Below are 20,895 nucleotides of genomic sequence, written 5' to 3'. Positions count from 1 at the left end.
TATGCGCAGACAAATACTCAAATGCATAAAGGAAAAATAAAATCTTAAAAAACAAGTGTTTTCAAAATAGGACCCCACAACTATAATAATCAAGTCAGAATTGTGAACATGCATATTTGGCAAGTCTAGCCAAGTGATTCCTTTTTAAAAGCCAGTATTTTAATTGTATGTACTTACTGGATATGGTGTAAAATTTGATACAAATAAACAATGTACCATGATCAAATTGGGGTCCAGATAATTTGGTTATTGGAGCCTTGCTTTTTGGTTCAAACCAGTGAAAACTCGGTTTTGAAGTAGTTATTTCATGTATAATTTGTACTTACCATGGCTGCGTGAAACTATGTAACATTTCTGGGAAATTTGGCTTAAACATGATGGATGTTGAAGAAAATTTGAAATGCAAGTTATGCAAAAGAGCCAAGAGCAAAACCTTGCTTTCCTTTGAGAAAAGAAGCCATGAACTCCAGAGTTCATTCTTCTTTGCTGTATTTTTCTGCTCCTTGTCTAGGAAAGTAATTCTTTATGGAACCTTCAAGACTAACTATAAGGGCACAAGCCTACACGATACATGGGAGCTGGACTATTCGATACTGGCAAAAGTAAATCCCCATCTAAGGTTTTTTATATTTTTACATGTTCACTATTTCATATTTTAAAATGTTTCAAGTTTTGATATTTTTCAGATTTCAGATTATGTGTATATGCATAAAATGAGAAATCTCGGGTGTAGGAACCAACTTGTTTCATATGTGTTTTGTAAACTGTGTGCAGGTATTCTCACACAATTTTTCTCTTTTTTGACTAACATGTCTTATGACATCAGCTGTGGAATACTCCACTTGCAGCAAGCATCATACCACTGCTCCAGAAGTTGTGGGCATTGGAGCATTTCAGATTTATAAACCAGTAATGCTAAATTTGTTCTTGGTCACATCATGGATTAGGTGGCGTTTTGTAGGTTGGGATTAAAGGCTCTGGAATAAGAATGTATAAACTCAGATCCTAGCGAACACTGTATTGGCTGTATGTGTAATTGTGGACAAGAGCTTGAACCTCATCATGCCCATCTTTAATTGGGGGTAGAGAGAGTCATCAACAGAGCTACCAAGTTTTGAGCTACGATAATGACCAGATCTGTAAGATATTCCCGTTGGTGTAATAATAGCACAAATATTATGAAGGTAACCCATCACTTTCTGATTGAATTTAAGGCCTACTCCACAGGAGGAAATGCATGCCTGGTTCTATAAAACTAAGAACTTTTGGAGGTGGAGCTTACAGGCCCCTGGGGCAAGCGTACTACTTTTATTTTGCTAAAAGGGCACAGCTCTCTAAATTCTTATCTTTATACTCGTAGATTAGTGTAGCTCTCAGGTCCCCAGAGACACTTCCTTGTGCAGTGGACGGTGGTTAACACAGAAACTCCCAACTGGTCAAACTGCCAAAAATGAGCTTCAGAGAAGAACTCAGCCACAAGTAGGGCATCTGTGTCAAACCTTTCTCCCCAGACTCACAGACTACGGAAGAAGAGAGGGCAGGAAGGTCATAAGAGCCAGAGGACAGTGAGGGCTGGATGGCAGCAATATTCCCTGAACATGACAGGATCACCGAAGCTGTGATTGCCTTCATCAGAGCTGCACAGAATTAAGTCAGTCAACACTAGAGAGTAGAGGAGGAAGGGGTCCTCTGCTGCCTCTCCCTGAGGAGCTACTGACAGCCGAAGGCTGCCAGGACAGGAAGACTCAGCCTTCTTTAAGGACGTGGCCTCTGGTAGGTTGAGGATGCTTCATCGGGGATGGTTCCACACACAGCACAAATTGGACTTGACTGGTTACCAAAACCAGTTCTAACAAAGAGGACATAAAGTTGTGAGGTTAGGAATTTAGGAGTGGGCTTTGGAGGAGTTGGGACGAGGAATAAGGGGTTACTATGATCAAATCCTTGTATGGAATTCCCATAAATTAATAAAATATTATCCTTCTTAAGAAGTGCATTGAAAACAATTCAGAACATAACCCTGTGGTTGAAGTGGGCAGGTAGCTCTCCAGCGTGCCCTCGCTCACTTTTCAATAGGAGTGGAAATCAGCCATACAAATTGTTGGCCACCAGAAGACTACACTTCTAGTTCTTCTCCCAAATAGGTGTTACACTCACATGGCGGGGTTCTGTCAGAAGCAGGGAATACAGCTTTGGATCATGACCTTCAAAGCAAGAGAGTTCAGCTCCCTTCTCTTTCCCTCCTTCCAATTGGTTGGAAATTGTGAGCACCCATTTTTGACCCGGGCTCCCTAAAGGAAGCAGACAGTGAAATGGAAGAAAACTGTCTGTCACACACTGAGCTTTTGCAGCAACCCTTGATTTCATACCCAGCCATTATGTTTGGGAAAAGTGGATCTCTGTCTCATTCAAGTCATAGTAGTGCAGCCTAAAGCAACAGCCAATACCTTCTGAGCATGCTCGCTGTCCCTTTACAATCATGTCCCATTAGAAGAGGCCAGGTGTGGCACTTGCTCGTAATCCCAGCTACTCCGGAGGCTGAGGCACAAGGATCACAAGTTCAAGACCAGTCCGGGCTCCATAGAAAGATCCTGTCTCAAAATAAAAAGCAAAAAAGGACTGAAGATAAAACTCAGCAATAGAGAGCAAGGCCCTAGGTTCAAAGCCTGGAAACAAAATAAATAAAATGCTAGGGACATATAATGCAGGTGTTGCCTTTCCCCCCACGCCTGTATCTGTCTCCTGAGTGTTCCACCACTGCCTGCCTGCCAAAGCTGTTTTGTGAAAGGCTAGGTAGTCAACATTCAAGCCTTTGTAAGCCATCCTGTTTTACAACTCCCCACTGCTGTTGAAATAAGCACAGCCATAGTCACAGAACTGAAGTTTAAATTTCGTAAGTTCCAACATCACATTGTTCTTATTTCGATTTCCTTCCCCCCACCCCAATAATCTAAAAATCTAAAGAGCACACTTTTGTAGTGGACTGTGGGAAATGAGAAGGTGGCGGTGGCCTTCAGGTCCAAGTTTGCTGTCGCTTTGTCAAAGTACTGTGAGGCAGAATGCATCTGCTGTTCGTGTTGCTCAGCCGGAGATTGTGGAACTTGTCTTATGCCTTAGAAAGATGCAACCAGATCGGACCCAGGATGTGAACAGCAACAGTGGCCGGTCTACGTCTGGTTAGGCAATGGAACGTGCTTATGACAGGATGTTCCCAGTCCAAATGGGTGCATTGTGAGGTAAGGGTCTGGTGACCTTCCATTATGTGGCAATCAGCCTTCTCAACCATTCTGTGAAACTTAGATTTTTCTCTACTCCAGGAAGGGTGTGTCTAAAAAAACAGCCACCCTGTGAATGTCAAACGGTCGGAAAAACAGGCGTTTGGGTTTCAAACATTCAGTTCCCCTTTGACAATATTTCTCAGGTCTGGGTTTTGTCTGTTTGCTAGCTTTTACATATTCATTTTAAAACCTCACTGTCTGATCCCGCCGTGAGGGTTAACTGAGTCGATATGCGGAGGGGCCACATCCCTCCACGGTGCTTGAGAGTTTTCCTGATCGGTACATGCATCTTCCTGATTAATAAAAAGGCCGGAGCCTAGGCACACTAGAACACTCGGTAGACAACCCAGCTCTGCCACGGTCCAGGCTAGCGAGCCGTCGCCACAGAAACGTGGGCAGAGGCCGAAGACCAAGGCCCAATAGGAAAGTCACACACAGGGGCAGACTCAGGACCAGGGCGGCCCCGCCCCGCCCCGCCCCGCCCCGCGAGGCCCCGCCCCCCGCCCCGCCCCGCCCCGCGAGGCCCCGCCCCCGCCGCTGCCTGAGTCCCACCTGCGGAGCTGGCGCGGAGGCTGCGCCCTCGCTCGGCTCTCTCCGCCCCCCGCGCGGGCCGCGGGCTGCGCTGGGTCGCGCCGGGCCCCGCAGGCGGCCATGGCGGCGGGCGCCGGGGCCAGGCCGGCGCCGCGCTGGGTGAAGGCGCTGGGCGAGCCGCTGAGCGCCGCGCAGCTGCGTCGGCTGGAGGAGCACCGCTACACCGCGGTGGGCGAGTCGCTGTTCGAGCCCCCGCTGCAGCTTTACTGGACCTGGCTGCTCCAAAGGACCCCGCTCTGGGTGGCCCCCAACACCATCACCCTCATCGGCCTCGCCATCAACCTGGTCACCACTCTAGTGCTCATCTTCTACTGCCCCACGGTCACGGAGGAGGTAGGGCTGGCCGCCCACCGGGGCGCTCCCCTGGAACCCTTGGCCTCCCTCCGGGGAGGAGGGGGACCCTTTGTTGGCGGAGCATCCTCCGGGTCTCCCGGTTCACTTTCAGCCTCCCCCGGGCTCCTAGAGACGGCCACGCCACTACCCCGGTCCCGTGGCCGTGCTGAGCTCCCCCCCCCCCGGGGACTGTCAAGGTCACGGCCCCGGCCCCGTGTCCCTGGCGCCGTGGACTGACTGGAAGGGAGGTTGACTGTGGGGACCGCCAGCCTGCACTTTGCACACCTGCATCTCCGTGCTGGCAGGACCTGTGGGTGGGTTGAGGAAACCCTTTGGCACTTCATAACCTTGTTTCTCAAAGGTGCTGCCTAGTGACCCTGAAATTACTGGTGGCATAACCGATCAAAGATAAGGTATTTCTGGATGGTAACTTCTGCTTTGGTTCATTGACTTTCTCATGGGAAGCAAACAGGATGTAGGTGACAGCCCTTGCCATCAGTTATCCAGATTTAGAGATGATAAAAGCCAACGCATTTTATTAGTTGTAATTATACAGGGAACAGTAGCACGGCACCTTGATACACTGTTTAGGGAACACATTGCTTGCAGATTGTGAGGCATTACTTTCTTTAATCTCCCTCCATAATTAAATATAAACAGATCGCGCCCAAAAGTGAGACTTGAGGTCGGAGTTCAATAACAATAACAGGAGTTCAACAGAAATAGTTCATGCTCTGCATCCATGCAAACACTTTTTAAAAGGGGCTTACAGGCAGCTTAAAGCATCTCGACCGCCGCTGGCTGTGTTCATCATATATTCCTCAGCAAACACTCTATTGTTCTTTGTTTCTATGTAGTCTGAAAACACTAAGCTGTCAGGGATTTGGGTTTTTACTGTTTCCAGAGCCCCCAGAAGCACTGTATCAAGACGAAGGATGACAGGTCTGTAAGTGAAGGACTTGACATCTCATCAGCCTCTGCCAAACCTATCAGATCTGTTTTCCCGTGTTGAAAATAGAAATAATGCCTGTCCGGCCAATTTTACAAGGTGGCAGTGATGACCAGATGAAAAATGCAGATAAATGTAGGACACTGCACTTCACTCAACAGATTAAAACTATCCCGCAACACATTACAGACACACTGCTGTGAATCGTGTCCTAGAGTTTTTAGCTTTGAATTGGGCTTGGATGTGGCTGACAGTCTTTGGATGTTTCTGGCATCGGTCAGCTTAGCCATGAACTTTGATGCTATTTACGAATTTGCCCAGCACTTAGAAGAACAGACGGACGAGTCCCAGAGCTTTTGTTTAGGGCCAGAGGCGGGGGTGGGGGTGGGGGGCTATGGATGAGATAGATACATTTGTGGTTAACTTCTAGGCGATGGATGGATGGATGGATGGAGCCAGAATGGCCCCGGTAAGATTGCGAAGCTGTAAATGGGAGATAAATGTCAGTTTGTGAAGTGCATGCCATTGGACCCTGCATTTCTGCCCAGAGTGGAAGAAACAGCGCTGTAGGATCCACATTGGTGTTTGTTTGTTTGTTGTATTTTAACAATGGCTTCTGGCTATTTTTTGCTTTAATAAATGACCCAGCTTGATAAACTTCAGATCCAAGTTAGTCTGATTGCGAAGTGTACATCGTTTTGGTGGCCCGAGTGGCGTTTTATATGATACAAGTGTGTGAAGGACTTTTGCCTTGGTTGCGGTTTTTACTGTCAGCCTGAAGAGGCCAGTGAGTTTCCCCTTCCTAGGGTGGCCTTTTTACCATCTTGGAATTCCTTCCTGCCAGCCTGCAGTAACTGGTGTATTTTTTCATAAGGGAAAATTGAAGTGCACAGAGGTTCATTGACCTTCCTAGCTTGGAAGGTTTTGATTCTTAGACTTGGATTCATAGGGTTTTCACACACCCTGCACCTGCCGTATTGGAGACTGACCAAGGGGCCTTGAACATGATGGGCCAGAGAACTCATACTTTTATTTTTGAGATAGGGCTGGCTCACTTAGCTGATCAGGCAGACTGGAGCTCAGTAGCCATGCCCTTATTTCTAGAACATGACTGTGAGTGAAGGGATGCTAATTGAAGAGGCTGTGACTGACTGAGTTTCTATAGTGGTGTTCCATTATACATGGTCTTTACAGGTTTCTTCCTACGCTTGCTGCTCAGCCATCTCCCGTGTACTCGGGCCGGACTATCTCTTCTCATCCTCTCCCTTCTTCACGCACCCAATTACCTACCTTTCTTTCAGTGCTCAATTTTAACACCATTTCCCCTAATGGTACCCTGTGCACTTATTTCTTTCTTCCAAGTCAAATCAGCTCCGCGGTCCTCTGAATTCCCACAACGATGAGAGTTAGTAGCCAGTGTGCCCGCCTATTTACTGTATGCCAGGCACTGTTCTGAGCGGCTTTTGTCCTGTTCTTTCATGGTCCTATCAGCACTGTCTCATGAAGAAGATACGCACAGCAGACTGGGACCAGATTGAAGGCATTGACGAGTGCATTTCTTTTACCTACAGTGTGAAAACATGACTCTGCCTGGGGGTTTAACAAGTGGTTTATACCTGGCTTTAAATAATTGGGATTGTAACTACCTTTGCTCTATAGAGAATTATTTCTTGGGGGGAATGACAGAAAGGAAAAGCAATAGGCATTCCACAGATTTCCACTGTTCAGTTCTTTGAGATCTGATTTCCTTTTAATCACTTCTCTCTCTCTCTCACGAGCTAAATACTTTGTCAAGTGTCATGTATTAAGGTAGGAGTCTTAAAATGGTGTGGCCTCTCTTATTAAAAGAAAACATTAGCTCCCGCTTGCCAGAAGGTGAAAGTCCAAGGAGCAGGGGAATGACTGGGAGGGGGCAAACCAGGGCCTCAGGGTTCATGGAGGCCCTCTCTGGCACCTGGGAGCAGATATTTGCATAAACCCTGCAGCTGAGGCGCCTCCTTGCCTCACCCCCTTCCAGATGTGCCCAGAAGAAGCTTTTCAGGGTAGTTTCCCTTGTTGTGGGCCCCTGGCTTCGGTGATGGCACTCCAGTTAATTTCTAGGAATAAACTGTTTCGCCTGGAAAAGTCTGCATCAACTATCAATAAAACATGAAGTTATTCTGGGTGGTGGTGGTGCTTACCTTTTAACCCAGCACTCAGGAGGCAGAGGCAGGTGGGTCTCTGTGAGTTCAAGGCCAGCCTGGTCTACAGAGTGAGTTCTACAGCAGCCATGGCTGCATAGAGAAACCCTGTCTTGAAAACACAAAATAAAAACCAGTTTGCTGTGTGTTGGGGCGATAGCTCCATTAGTAAAGTGATGGATGAGTTAGCATATGGTTCAATCCTCTGTACCCACGTAAAGGTCCACCTGTTTAGTCGCTGGAGAGGTCAGCTGGCCAGGTGGGGATGCTGACAGCTGTGAGAAGACACAGAGCCTCTCTCCGGGTTGAGGCATGGCTTGTTATTTAAAAGCATACTGCTGGAGAAACAAGAAGACAGAAACAGGAGCTGTGGGAAACAAGAGGGCTCCCCTAAGAATCAGGGCCAGAAGGCCTTGGTTGCAAAGAAGCTAGATGATTGCTGCCCCCCCCCTTTGCTCCTTCCGGGTGTGTGTGTGTGTGAGTGTGTGCGTGCGTGCGTGCGTGTGTATGTGTGTGCGTGTGTGTGAGTGTGTGTGCATGTGCGTGTGAGTGTGTGTGCATGTGCGTGCTGTGTGTGTGCACATGCATGCATGCATGGGTGTGTGCGTGTGCGTGAGTGTTTTTCCTCGTGCATGTGTGTGTGCACATGCATGCATGCATGGGTGTGTGCGTGTGCGTGAGTGTGTGTGCGCGCGTGTGAGTGTGTGCGTGTGTGAGTGTGTGTGCGCGTGCGTGCATGTGTGTGTGCACATGCATGCATGCATGGGTGTGTGTGTGTGCGTGAGTGTGTATGTGTGTGCGTGTGTGTATGTGTGCATGTGCGTGTGAGTGTGTGCGAGTGTGTGTGCGCGTGCGTGCATGTGTGTGTGCACATGTATGTATGCATGGGTGTGTGTGTGTGTGCGCGTGCGCATGCACATATGCACGCTAACCTTTGCTGTGTACTGATGAGAGGTGGTACGCCCTTATTAAGTCAAATCACTTGAGCAGTTAGGAATTGATTTTCTTTGTGGTAGAAGCCCCACAGAGGAGTCCATTTGTTCAGGAAATGAGAGCAAGCCTGTTCCTGACACCCCTGCCTTTTCTCACTTTACTGACTTCCTCTGTCAGTACCATGAACGGGGAGGGTTTTAAGTGCCTGCCTCAGACGCAGAAGAGGGCAGAGAGTTTGCAGTTCAACAACCTGGAATCGATGCTCTTCCAGAACCTAAATAGCACATGGTCATAGGATTGTTGGCATTTCAAACTGTGTCTGTCTGTCTGTCTGTCTGAGTATATTCTGCTTATGTCTGCATATCTGTGAATGCCAGACGTATCCAGGCCCCTGGAGCTGGAGTTACAGGTGGTTGTGAGCCACCTGACAGTCGGTGCTGGGCATCTTCCTTCCTCCCCTTTCTTCTCCTCCCCTCCCTCCCCCAGATTCCTCCTACTATTTATTTCCTCTGCTAGCTAGCCCTGCCTATCTCTCTATTGCCTAGCTATTGGCTGTTCAGCTTTTTATTAGACTACTTAGGTGCCGTAGGCAGGCAAGATGAAACATTAGTGCACCTTTACATAATTGAACAAATGCAGCATCAACAAATATAACACACCATTACATAATTAAAGTAATATTCCACAACATAAAGAAATGTAAGATGTCTTTACCTAGTTAAAGTACTATTGCACAACAGAGCTCAGGTTGCTTTCCATGGGTAGTAGAATAAATCCAGTCTCTTTTCTCAATTACGAGTGGACACAGACAGGTCTGCAGTTTGCCTTGAAGGTCTTACAGCAGAGATTTGGCACGTGCCGTCTGTGAGTGTGGGGATATTAGAAAAGCCATGGACTAGGGATGTGGGTCACCGTCTGAAGCACTCAGTACTTCACGTTTCCATAAACTCACTTATTCCTGCTCGGGTTCCTTTGCAGGCGCCGTACTGGACATACTTTTTATGTGCCCTGGGACTCTTTATCTACCAGTCACTGGATGCCATCGATGGCAAGCAAGCCAGAAGAACAAACTCTTGTTCTCCTTTAGGAGAGCTCTTTGATCATGGCTGTGACTCTCTTTCCACAGGTAAGTTAGCGGAGTTTTGCTTTTTTTTTCATTCTGTATTTGCTTTTCAGTGACAACATAAAATCCTCAGTGATCTGAGCTGTTTGAGGTGCCAGTGCATTTCTGAGGTTTACATATTTGGGAGCAGTTTTGCCCAGTGTGTTGTGTTTTAAAAGGATGCTCCAAAGTTCATTTTGTGCTAAGATGATCCTGTGAGGGCTCCAGCTCGCCCCTACGTACAGAGCCTCCAACTCCCCTGGGTCAGATGGCTAACATCCTCCTTTCTCTTAGTATACAGGGGAGACCGCCCAGTGTCAGCTGGAAGGGTTACTGAGAATGGATCTTTGCCCCTCTTCAACCTCTTAAGGCTAAAAAGACACATGAAGTGGGTTATACAGGCAAAGAGCATAGAGCCAATTTGTAGCATGGATGATAAAAACCCAGAGACAGACATTGAGGTTCAAGCCGAAGATCAGAGAAGCAAAGCGGCCAGCCACTATCCTTATCTCTCCCTCAGACCAAAATGGGAGATCCTGCCTCCACAGATCCTCGTCTGCTCTCAGACTGCACTGAGCTCCTGCCTCTTATGTTCCTCTCTAGTGCTGGGATTAAAGGTGTGAGCTCTGTTTCTCTTTTAGACCGATTCACTCTCATGTAATTCAGGGTAGCCTTGAACTCACAGAGATCCATCTGCCTCTGTCTCCCGAGTGCTGGGATTAAAGATGTGGCCACCACTGCCTGTTCTCTATGGCCAACTAGTGGCTCAGCTCTCTGCACTCTGATCTCCAGGCAAGCCTTGTTAGATTACAAACAGCAATTGAATGCCTGATACAGCCCCGGAGCTACTCCCCAAACCTGATTAGGACCAAGATGACCACTAAATGCCCTTGCTTCAGTGTAATTCTATCTCCATATCGGTAGTATTGCGAAATTGCCTGTTTCTGTCATTAATCTCACGCTATGACACATCCTGAAAATGCCATAAAAAGACAGGAAAGTTAATGAACCCTTGGCTGGGAAAATCCCAACCCATTCCGGGAATTCCTCCTTTTTGTCTTCTTTAGTTCAGAAATATTTCTCTCTTCCATAAAAGTTTGCCTGTAATGTGAACTACCCTAGCTCCCAGACATACAACTTCCTCACGGAAGTACCTACCTTGGGCGTGTTTTACTGCTGTTTTGGTACTGAGGGTTGAAACTGGGACCCCGTGCTTGCTAGAGAAGTGATCCCCACCGAGCTTCACCCCCAGCCCCTTTTGCCGTTGGTTTTGCACAGAGCCTCACTAGTGCATGCTGGTCTTGAGCCACTGTCCTTGGCTCCAGCAGCTCTCTGTCTCCCATAAGTAAATCTACAAAAACAAATAAACAAAGCTCAACTTTGCATCATAAAGAATAGAATTTGTTGTTTTAACTGTTGTATGTTGATGCCAGGATTGTGCCCCTTAAAACTGTATTTCTAAACAGGGTAACTCACTACCTGGTGTCTTAGTTAGGGTTTCTGTGGTTGTGATGAGACACTGTGACCTCCGCCACTCTTTATAAAAGAGTTTTTAAAGGCTGGCTTACAATTTCAGAGGTTTAGTCCAGTATCACGCAGGCGGAATGGTACTGGAGAAGGAGCCAAGAGAGGAAAAGGAGCTACATCTTGATCCCAAAGGCTACAGGAAGTGGTCTGAAACACTGGATGTGGCTTGAGCATATATGAGACCTCAAGCCCACCTCAGCAGTGACACTTTCTCCAGTAAGGCCACATTTACTCCAACAAAGCCACACCCCTACTAGTGCCACACCCTCTAATACTGCTGCTGCCTTGGCTAGCCATTTTCTTTCAAACTGCCACACTTGGTTTTATATATTTATTTTGGTTTCTCAAGACAGGATTTCTCTGTGTAGCCGACTGTCCTGAACTCCTCTATAGACCAGGCAGCCTTGAACTCACACCTGCCTCTGCCTGTCAGGTGCTGACATTAAAGGTGTGCACCACCATTGACTGGCTTGGTTTTATTCCTAACTGTTCGTAATCTGTTTTCCAGTGTTCATGGCCATTGGCGCTGCGGTTGCTGTTCGCCTGGGAACACACCCTGATATGTTGTTCTTTTGCTCCTTTGTGGGGATGTTCATGTTTTACTGTGCTCACTGGCAGACCTACGTCTCAGGGGTACTGAGATTTGGAAGGTAAGCATTTTCTTAAAGTCTACATTTTAAAATGCAACCAAATTCATTTTTATAATCTCTAATGGCATCTACCCATCTTAAGGAAGGCTCTGTTCAGTAATTAAGACTCTTCCAATTTATCGGAAAGTCCATCAGTGCTATGCCTAGAGCTGTTCTGGTATCCTGCATTTTTTATAGTTTCATTATTCGATGACATGTGTTTTCTTCTTTCTCAGATTTACTAGTTCAAGGTCAGGATAAAATAAAATAAGCACCCAAACAATATATAGTACCCAAATTCTATTTAGTTCATAAAATAATGTGATGTTGAACTGACGGATTTTTGCTGTTGTTGAATTTAAGGAATTTTAAACAAAACAAAAAAAAATTCCTTAAATACGGTTTTATATGTAATCCTGACTGGCCAAGATTTCACTATGTAGACCAGGCTGGCTTCACACTCATGGAGATCCAGTTGTTGCCTCTGCTAAGCACTGGAATTAAAGGATGAGCTGTTATACCCAAATAAAGATGATTTTCTTTTTGTCAAATTATCATGACCCCCTTGACAACAGTCACCAGCAGCAGTCATCTAGGGCTCAGCTGTGGAAGTCGGGTGAGCTCACATGAAAGCACCCTATAGAAGCTAGAGCTGCACATTGCCTTGGGAAGCTCCGTAGGCACCGCAGGCAAATGCCACTCTGTTTGTGAGGACTTGCTGATGTCACTCATTCCCTTCCCATAAACTTCATAATTTTGTCAATTTTAATAATCTTTTCAGTTGTTTTTTGGCCTGCAGAATTCTAATAGTTAGTAAAGTGCTTGTCATGTAAACTCAAGACCTGAGTTCATCCTTGAGAACCCACACAGGAAAAGCTGGGCGTGGTGGCAGCGCTGGGCTCAGGGCTGATGGGCATGTGAGACAATGCCTGGGGTAAACATAGTTTTAACAGAAAGCCTGTGGTAAAGCTCAGTTCTCATCATGCTCTCTGCTTTCATGAAGAAAGCCCATTCTATAATATCTACCCACTTTTCTATCTGCTTCTAGTCACCAGTTAAAACCCACGACGGTTACTGATAGGCCACATATAATTCTGTCATTGTTACTGAAAATATTGCAACACTGATAATGAGTCCTAAGAGGTAAAGATAAGACTATCAACCCCGAGATTGTTTTTCTAGAATAGTCAACTGTTCCAATACAAAGAAGAAACCCAAAATAAAAACACCACCAGATAATTTATAGGTTGTATCACACATAGTAGGTCTTTAGCAAATGTTAGTATCTTTCCTTCTTGGTGATTTTACCTTTGCAACCATTTCTCCAGGTAGCCAGGAAGTTTGGGTTTGCTTGCCATTGATGTTGCAAATACTGGATGTTCTTACTCACATTTTTCTTTTATTTGGGTGTTAAGCATAAGTCCCTTTTATTCTTTTAACCACACCCCAAATAACTCAGTTGAGAGGTTTTCTTCTATATCTTTTTAAAAATGGAATCCCTGCATTTATTGGATTTTCTAAGACAAGTATCTAAGCAGAGATGTAAAGTAGGTAAATATAAAAATTTGGACTTCAGAGGAAAAAGATGTAGTTTGGAGATATGGATTTAGAATGTAAGATGATAGTCTTAAGTATAGGTAAAATTATTCAAAGGATATAAAATTGCAGATGAAATTCTGGAACCAGTGTTTTAAGATATGAACTCTAAAACAGACTGCTTAAGCTGTTTCTACTTGTAACCCCATTATTCCTGAGGGAAAAACTATGTAATATGGGTATATAGGCTTATAAAATGGATACTCAAACATTGACTGGTAACAAATCATTAGGAATTTTATTTCAAAAAGGACATAAACATGTAATTTTATTAAAGATAAATGCAATGGGATTGGAGAGATGGCTCAGACCTGGGTTTGATTCCCATGTGGCAACTCATAGCTTTAGTTATCTGTAACTCCAGTTCCAGGAGATCCAACGCCCTCCAAAGGCCCCAGGCATACAAGCGGTACACAGACTTGTATGCATGCAGACAAGACACCCAGGCATAAAGTAGAACAATACAGATAAAGGCAAATTTGCATTTTAATGAGTTAAATGTGCTCATGTATTTGTACCTAAAGAATAAATTTGACTGAATGTTTGATATTGGAGGATGTAGATTGTCTTAAACATTTTCAGAATTGACCTTTTAATTTTTGCCATTTCACATAAATATATAATACAAAGTGCCGGAAGTATGTTTAGGGCTGCATACAAATGACTGGTGTGATGATCTGAATAAGAATTGTCCCCAAGAGCTCACAAATTTGAGAGCTTGGACGCCAGGAGTGACACTGTTTGAAGGGCTTAGGAGGTGTGGCCTTGTTGGAGGAGGTGTGGCCTTGTTGGAGGAGGTGTGTCACTAGGGGGGTGTGGGCTTTGGGGTTTCCAATGCTCAAGCCAGGCCCAGTGTCTCTCTCTGTCATGCTATGTCCTCGTGATTTGGATATAAAACTCACAGCCACTGTCCATTACCATGTCTGCTGCATGTTGCCACACTATGATAATGGACTAAGCTTCTGAACCCATTAGTCAGCCCCAATTAAGTGTTTTACTTTGTGAGACTTGCCATGTTCATGGTGTCTCTTCACAATAATAGAACATTAGCTAGTACAGAAGTTGGTACCAGGAGTGAGGGGTTGCTGTTACTGACTTGAACACGCTGCTTGTTGATGGAATGTGCACTTTGGGACTTTGGGTTATTAAGAAAGCACTTGAGAGGGCTGGAGAGATGGCGCAGTGGTTAAGGCACTGACTGCTCTTCCAAAGGACTTGGGTTCAAGTCCCAGCCCCCATAGTGGGTTACAACTGTTAACTTTCAGTTCTAGAGGACCTGACATCCTCATACACACGTTCATGCAGGCAAAACAGCAATGCACATACAGTGAAAATAAGATAATTTTAAAAGAAGCAGTTGGATGCTTTAAGTGGGGCTTATACTAACGGGCAGGGAAGACCATGTACTGAGAGTAGATTATAATGGCCTGACTAACAAGGTTCCAGAGAACAATAGTAGTTAAGTGGCCTAGAGTTGTGATGTTTTGGTGAAGAATGTAGCTTCTTTTTGCCTGTGTCTGAAAAGTTTGCCTGAGGCAAAATTGAATGGTTTTTGGATTAACGGCATTAGCAAAGGAGATTTCAAAACCTCCTGGTATTGACTGTGTTGCTTGGTTATTAGCGACCAGTCTTATGCAAATCTATAATGAAAAGGAATAAGCTGAGCAAGGGAAAATCGAAAATGCACAGTCTGAGGAGAAAAGACTCACCAGGAAATACAATAGAGCTAAATCCATGCTCAAGGAGGTTAAAAGTAATGCTAAATGAAATGAAAGGAGTAGTGATTAAGGACAAGACCTTCCCCAGCTAAGCTTCCAACTTGTGAAAAGATGTTAAAGAAATGTTTAGGGCCAGGCATGGTAGCACAAGCCTTAGTCCCAGTACTGGGGAAGCAGAGACAGGTGGATCGATCTATGAGTTCAAGGCCAGCCTGGTCTGTAGAAATTGGAAATAATAAAGAAACTGTTAGAATTCTCTCTACTTCATAAGTGAAATTATCTTAAGTGTTTAAGAATTTACCTTAGGTGAATCTGGGAAGATGGTTTAGCAGTTAAGAGCACTGGCTGCTCTCCCAGAGGACTCAGGTTTGGTTTCCAGCACTCATGTGGCACTTCAGAAACATTTGTAACTCTAGTTCCAAGAGCTCCGACCCCCTCTTCTGGCCTTCATGGACACCAAGCAAACATATGGTGCATATTACATACATGAAGGCAAAACACCCATATACATAACATAAATTTTAAAAGATAGGACAGCCAAGATGTCTCAATGGATAAAGGTGCTGCTACTAAGCCTGATATGATAACCTGGGTTTGATTCCTGGGACATACATGGTAGTGAGAACCATGGCGTGCAGACACACACACACACACACACACTAACTGGGTTAAAAATATTTGTTATAAAAAAGTAAATACTGATCACCAAGAAGAGGAGGAGGAGGAAGAAGGAGAAAGAGGAGGAGGAAGAGGAATCTGCCTTAGAACTAGGGAAGTGGCTCAGCGGGTAAAGTCCTTGTTGCACAGGCATGAGGGCGAGTTCAAATCCCTGGGTCCCACATAAAGCCAGGGGCAGCAGCAATTGTCTGTGATGGCGGTGCCTCCATGGTAGATGGGGAGTGAAGACAGAAGGAGCCCAGAAACTTGCAGGCCAGCTAGCCTGACACGTGCAACAGCAAATGACGGAGACTGGTTTCCAACGACATGCAAGGTGAGGCCCACACCAAGGTTGTCCTATGACTTCCACTCACATAGCACAGTTACCAATAATAATGATGATGTTAATTTTCCTTAATCATGTGATTATTCATGTGTTATTATGAGTGTTTGTGAATTTTTTTAAGAGTAACACTTCTTTTGAAAATCCAAACCACACAAATACATCAAGTAGAAAATAAATGTCTTGTTCTGTAGTTTCAGTAACTTCTTGCAATCTGATACATGGTATACAGTAATTCTTCTGTATCTATACTGGTATTTACCTGTATGAGAACCAGTGTTCTTTTCTACCTAGCAGTCAGCTGATACCAAATTCAGTGATGGGCATAGAAGTTAAAAATCAACAAGGTCTATAGGATTTATTTGCATTTGTGCCATAGAGCATGTGATAACTCACCTTCATGTTCAAGAACTTGGTTTACAAACACTTACCTGCTGTTTGTTCTTCCTCTGTAGAGTGGATGTAACTGAGATTCAGGTAGCTTTAATGATCATCTTTATATTGTCTACATTTGGAGGCGCAACAATGTGGGACTATACGGTAAATCTAAATATTTTAATCAATATTTAAGTACTCTTTGTGTACATAGGAAGATATTAAATTGTTGCCTGTCTTTAGAAATCCTTGGAGTTAAAATTCTCTTTTCTAAGCTGTTTTCTTTCATTTAATAATATTACTATTCTGTATACTCTATTTACATGACATTTTCTTCTGAAATCAATGTTTTATTTCACAGAAACTGTCCCTATTTTCCTAATACAAAAGAGAAAAAAAAATCCACTGAAATTACCTTTTTTTCCTAGGGCAAAATTTATTACATAAAACAAATATTTTAGAAGATTTAGTAAAATATATTTGAAAGTTGTCCCTAAATATCCCCTACCCCCATGCACACACACACACACACACACACACACACACACACACACACACACACACACACTTAAAATCAAGCCCTACTTAAAAACAATGACAAGTTTCCCTGTGGCACTTAACTATTTCAAATTCTCAGTTACTTCATACCTGTAAGCTCAGACAGAGACTGAGTGTACTCTCGAGTAGTCATGCCTTCCCCAAACATTCCAAACCTTGAATCAAGGACACGGTACTATTGACCTGAGTGCATTGGATGCTGAATGTGGACCAAGGAGCAGTTGGGCAATTCCAGTTATTAAATCAGGTGCGGTTGTCTTCAATTTGCAACTGAATCTTAACTCATTTCATTCAGGGTTTTTGGCAATTCCATAGGGAGAAAACATACCTTATTTTCACAAACTATGATACTTACGGTTTTCTACATTTAGCTGCTAGTCTACAGTTTTCACAAATTTTGGTATCATCTCTCAAAGTCTATTTTCAAAATTAGCTATAGCATTTAGCAATTCATTGTTACTGTTTTTAAATCCTTTGCTGCCTTTGGAAGTTGTCTCGAGCAACAGTTGACTACAGGTAAATATATTGCGGAGGTTTAATCCTGGATCTAAACAGTTTTTTGCATGCACACATGTGTTCATCACATGTAGAGTGCAGATCATGGTGTCTGCCTCTTCTGTGATGCTGCCTTTTGGAAGATGTGAATTCCAGTGAACTTTTTTATGATGAAGTCAGATAAAGGCTTGTAAAATTAACTATTCAATTATGATCCATATACAAATTAAACTGATTTGAGTACTCATTTTTCAGTTACTAACGCAATCCTAGGAAAGTTCCTGTTTGTATTCTTGAAGCTGAGGGCTGATTTTGTGAAAAAGGATAGCCTGTTGTACATGACCATGCCATATTTCTTTCGATTTAGTAAGGACAGAAACTCAGTTTTCTTCTGATTTTTTTTCCCTCTGCCCCTAAAGATACCTATTCTAGAAATAAAACTGAAGATCTTTCCAGTTCTTGGAGTAGTAGGTGGAGCAATATTTTCCTGTTCAAATTATTTCCATGTGATCCTCCATGGTGGTGTTGGCAAGAATGGATCTACTATTGCAGTAAGACATCATTTTCTTCATCTTTCAATATTAACATATAATAAATTGTCATTATAAAAAGATATCCAAGTACCCCAAAACTCAAGAAGAAGCCAATTATCTTGAAGAATTCGTTGTAGACACATAACATAAATAACGCGGTTAAATAAGGATCAGGATAAACAAATAGGCCGAATAGATGTTTATTCAGGGAGAAATAACTTACAACCTAGACAGATAAACACCAGGAAATTCAACCCGATCCTCTCCTGTCCGAGTCACACCAGAAAGAGAGCGCCTTTCCTGGCCCCCTCCGACCTCCTTCCACAGGTCACTCCGCCCATGGCTCTACCCCCAATGGGCGTGGTCAGTGACACAGATGGACTATCTCACTACACACAAAAGCATTTTAAAACGTTTAGACTTGAAGCATTTTTCTTTCCTTGAGTGTTTTATTATTGCACATAATAACCATAGGCATTATCAGTGCCTTTCATTTGCTTTCATTTTGTACCTGGATCAAACCAGCAGCAAGGAGATGTCAAAGGTCAAAGGTTTTACAAATGGGAAATTATATTGTTTTAAAAAGTCAGTACTTTTAAGGAAAATAAAGAATTTCTGACATGTGAAATCCATGTTTTTAAAAAGTCTAATAATATCTTCAAGGTAGTTGGCCTTAAGAAGGTAGTACTTAATGCCATTTTATAACAAAACTATTAGAATGGCTTTTAAGAATTACTTTAAAGTATGCTGGGTGGTGGTGGTGCACATCCAGCACTCTGGAGGCAGAGGCAGGTGGATCTCTGTGAGTTCGAAGCCAGCCAGGATAGGCTCTAAAGCTACACAGAGAAACCCTGTCTCCAAAAAAAAAAAAAAAAAAAAAAAAAAATGGCCTCCTATTTTGATTTTATACACACACACACACACACACACACACACACACACATATATATATACATATATATATATATATATATATATATATATATATATATATATATATGCATGTTGTCCCTTATCATTGTATAACCCAGGGGTTTGGAGAAAGTGTAAATTAATCCATATACCACAATATACTCTTTACATGAAACAGATCTTCAGAGCTGGACCTGGTGGCACATGCATATAATACCAGCACTGGAGAGTCAAGGTCATGAGATCCTGCCTCAAAAAAAAAAAAAAAAATATTTACAATATTCTTTCTCCTATTGACTCTCTGAGAGAGGACAACATTGTTAAGCTTTCTAGAAGGCCAGCCTATAAATCTTGCTATCTGTAGTCTGAGGATAGCCCCTTCTTCCCCAGGGCATGGAAGTAAGGTCATTGGTGAATAACTCTGCAGAAACAGCCCCTTTTGATTGAAGCCCTCTCTGTCTCCTCCTCAGGTATATCTTGTTAGCTGGAGGGCCTTGTTTGCTCCAACTACACAGTTTCTCATTGCTGGGCTAGGTTCTGCATACCCCAAAAATAGTCACAGATGCCCCTATAATAATCCACAGATCAGAAGCTACTATTACACAAAGAACACTTAAGAAAAAAATTATTTTATGTGAAAAGTTAATATTCTGGGTATCAGTAGCTTTATGTAAAAATGGCAGGTAAAAAATTATAAAATATCTTAAGTTGTTTTTAAAGAGCCTTGTGGATCTTTGATACTGTATTACAGCAACTTTCAAGTAGCTGTTTGGCATAGAGCAGTGGCAGCCTTTGTACCCCAAAAAGGCACATACAGCCTGGAGTTACTTCCAGCTGCTGGGGCTTGAACAATTTAAGAGTTCTTAACAGTGATTTTAGCAAAGTGTACTTGGGGTTGAGTAGTCACAGCATTCAATGTTGATGCCTTATGTCGTCTTTTATTCCAAGTGAGCTGAATTTAACTTCCTGTACCAGGGATGGGCAGCATAATCATGAACCTTTCTGAACTTCTTGTCTCATTTACATTTGCTAGAAAGAATTCTCAAAGTTGATAGGTTTCTTTAGTTATTAATCCCTTGGGTCTCACCTGTCACTATCTCTGACCCTCTTCCAAGCCCTCATTATCATGGCCTTCTGGGGTCATTGTCCCTAGAACTGTGCTTCCTCCACTTCACAAAGAATGTATTTTTAAAAAATCATGTTTTTGTCTGTACTGAAAATCAAATTTAAATGCTCTAGTTGAAATGTAAAGAACATGAAAGTATGTTCTAACAGTTTATTGGTGCTTTTCAGCATGTTTTTCATGAAACATTATGGTAGGCTGTTATTTATCCTTTTTCTGTATTTACTATTGGTTGTTTTGCTTTTATCCCATAGGGTACCAGTGTTTTGTCACCTGGACTCCACATAGGATTAATTATTATATTGGCAATAATGATCTATAAAAAGTCTGCAACAAATGTATTTGAAAGGCACCCTTGCCTTTATACCTTAATGTTCGGATGTGTCTTTGCTAAAGTTGCACAAAAATTGGTGGTAAGAAATTCTTTTATGATTCATGATATATAAATATTATAGCTTTCCACATTTTCTTATCAAACTTATAAGTCCTATAAGATGTTGGCTTTCCTTTACAAAAAAAAATAGCTGTGTTCCAGGTAAAACTATGAGTTAATAGTATAGTCAATTCCCTCGTTTCTCAATAATATTCTATTATAGCTTCCTCATATCAAGAAATTTAAATTTTAGGATTTTTAATAAGTTATCTGCTCATGAACTTGTGATATACATTAAGTATTTCTTTATCAAATATTAAATGAAATGGACTTGTCTTAATAGTGAATTAATGTCATAAATGTGTCCTGAAAATTAAGAAAAACACTTAAAACTTAGTGACATTGTTTTATTTGCTTTTTTATAGATAGCTCACATGACAAAAAGTGAACTGTATCTTCAAGACACTGTGTTTGTTGGTCCGGGTCTTTTGTTTTTAGACCAGTACTTTAATAATTTTATAGATGAATATGTTGTTCTATGGATAGCAATGGTAAGTACTTTTGAGCTTTTATTTTTTAACATGTCAGCTCACGGTGTAAGCATTTCAGTGGGATCATATATAGCCTATATAGTATCTCTGCATATTTAAATTTAATTTACTTTTAATCCATGAATCATTTTATATTATG

The 20,895-nt window shown here is 42.9% G+C and overlaps 1 protein-coding gene across 3 annotated transcripts in view; it reads left to right on the top strand.

The window, feature by feature from the left end:
• Window positions 1–3,838: 3,838 nt before the first annotated feature.
• The window catches only part of Chpt1 (choline phosphotransferase 1), a 22,466-nt gene continuing 5,409 nt past the window's right edge, over window positions 3,839–20,895 (top strand). For all 3 annotated transcript variants that reach the window (XR_007835887.1, XM_051206351.1, XM_051206352.1), the window contains exons 1-7: window positions 3,839–4,202; window positions 9,243–9,390; window positions 11,402–11,543; window positions 16,292–16,376; window positions 17,684–17,815; window positions 20,087–20,245; window positions 20,631–20,756. Coding sequence is in view for 2 of the 3 variants with exons in the window: in XM_051206351.1 (XP_051062308.1) it covers window positions 3,930–4,202; window positions 9,243–9,390; window positions 11,402–11,543; window positions 16,292–16,376; window positions 17,684–17,815; window positions 20,087–20,245; window positions 20,631–20,756 (1,065 nt within the window). In the remaining variant the exon portion in view is untranslated. The remainder of the gene's footprint in view (window positions 4,203–9,242; window positions 9,391–11,401; window positions 11,544–16,291; window positions 16,377–17,683; window positions 17,816–20,086; window positions 20,246–20,630; window positions 20,757–20,895) is intronic.

This window comes from Phodopus roborovskii, unplaced genomic scaffold (assembly GCF_943737965.1).
Source record: "Phodopus roborovskii unplaced genomic scaffold, PHOROB, whole genome shotgun sequence".
Taxonomy (NCBI): Eukaryota; Metazoa; Chordata; class Mammalia; order Rodentia; family Cricetidae; genus Phodopus; species Phodopus roborovskii.
This window is presented reverse-complemented; position numbering and strand designations above follow the sequence as displayed.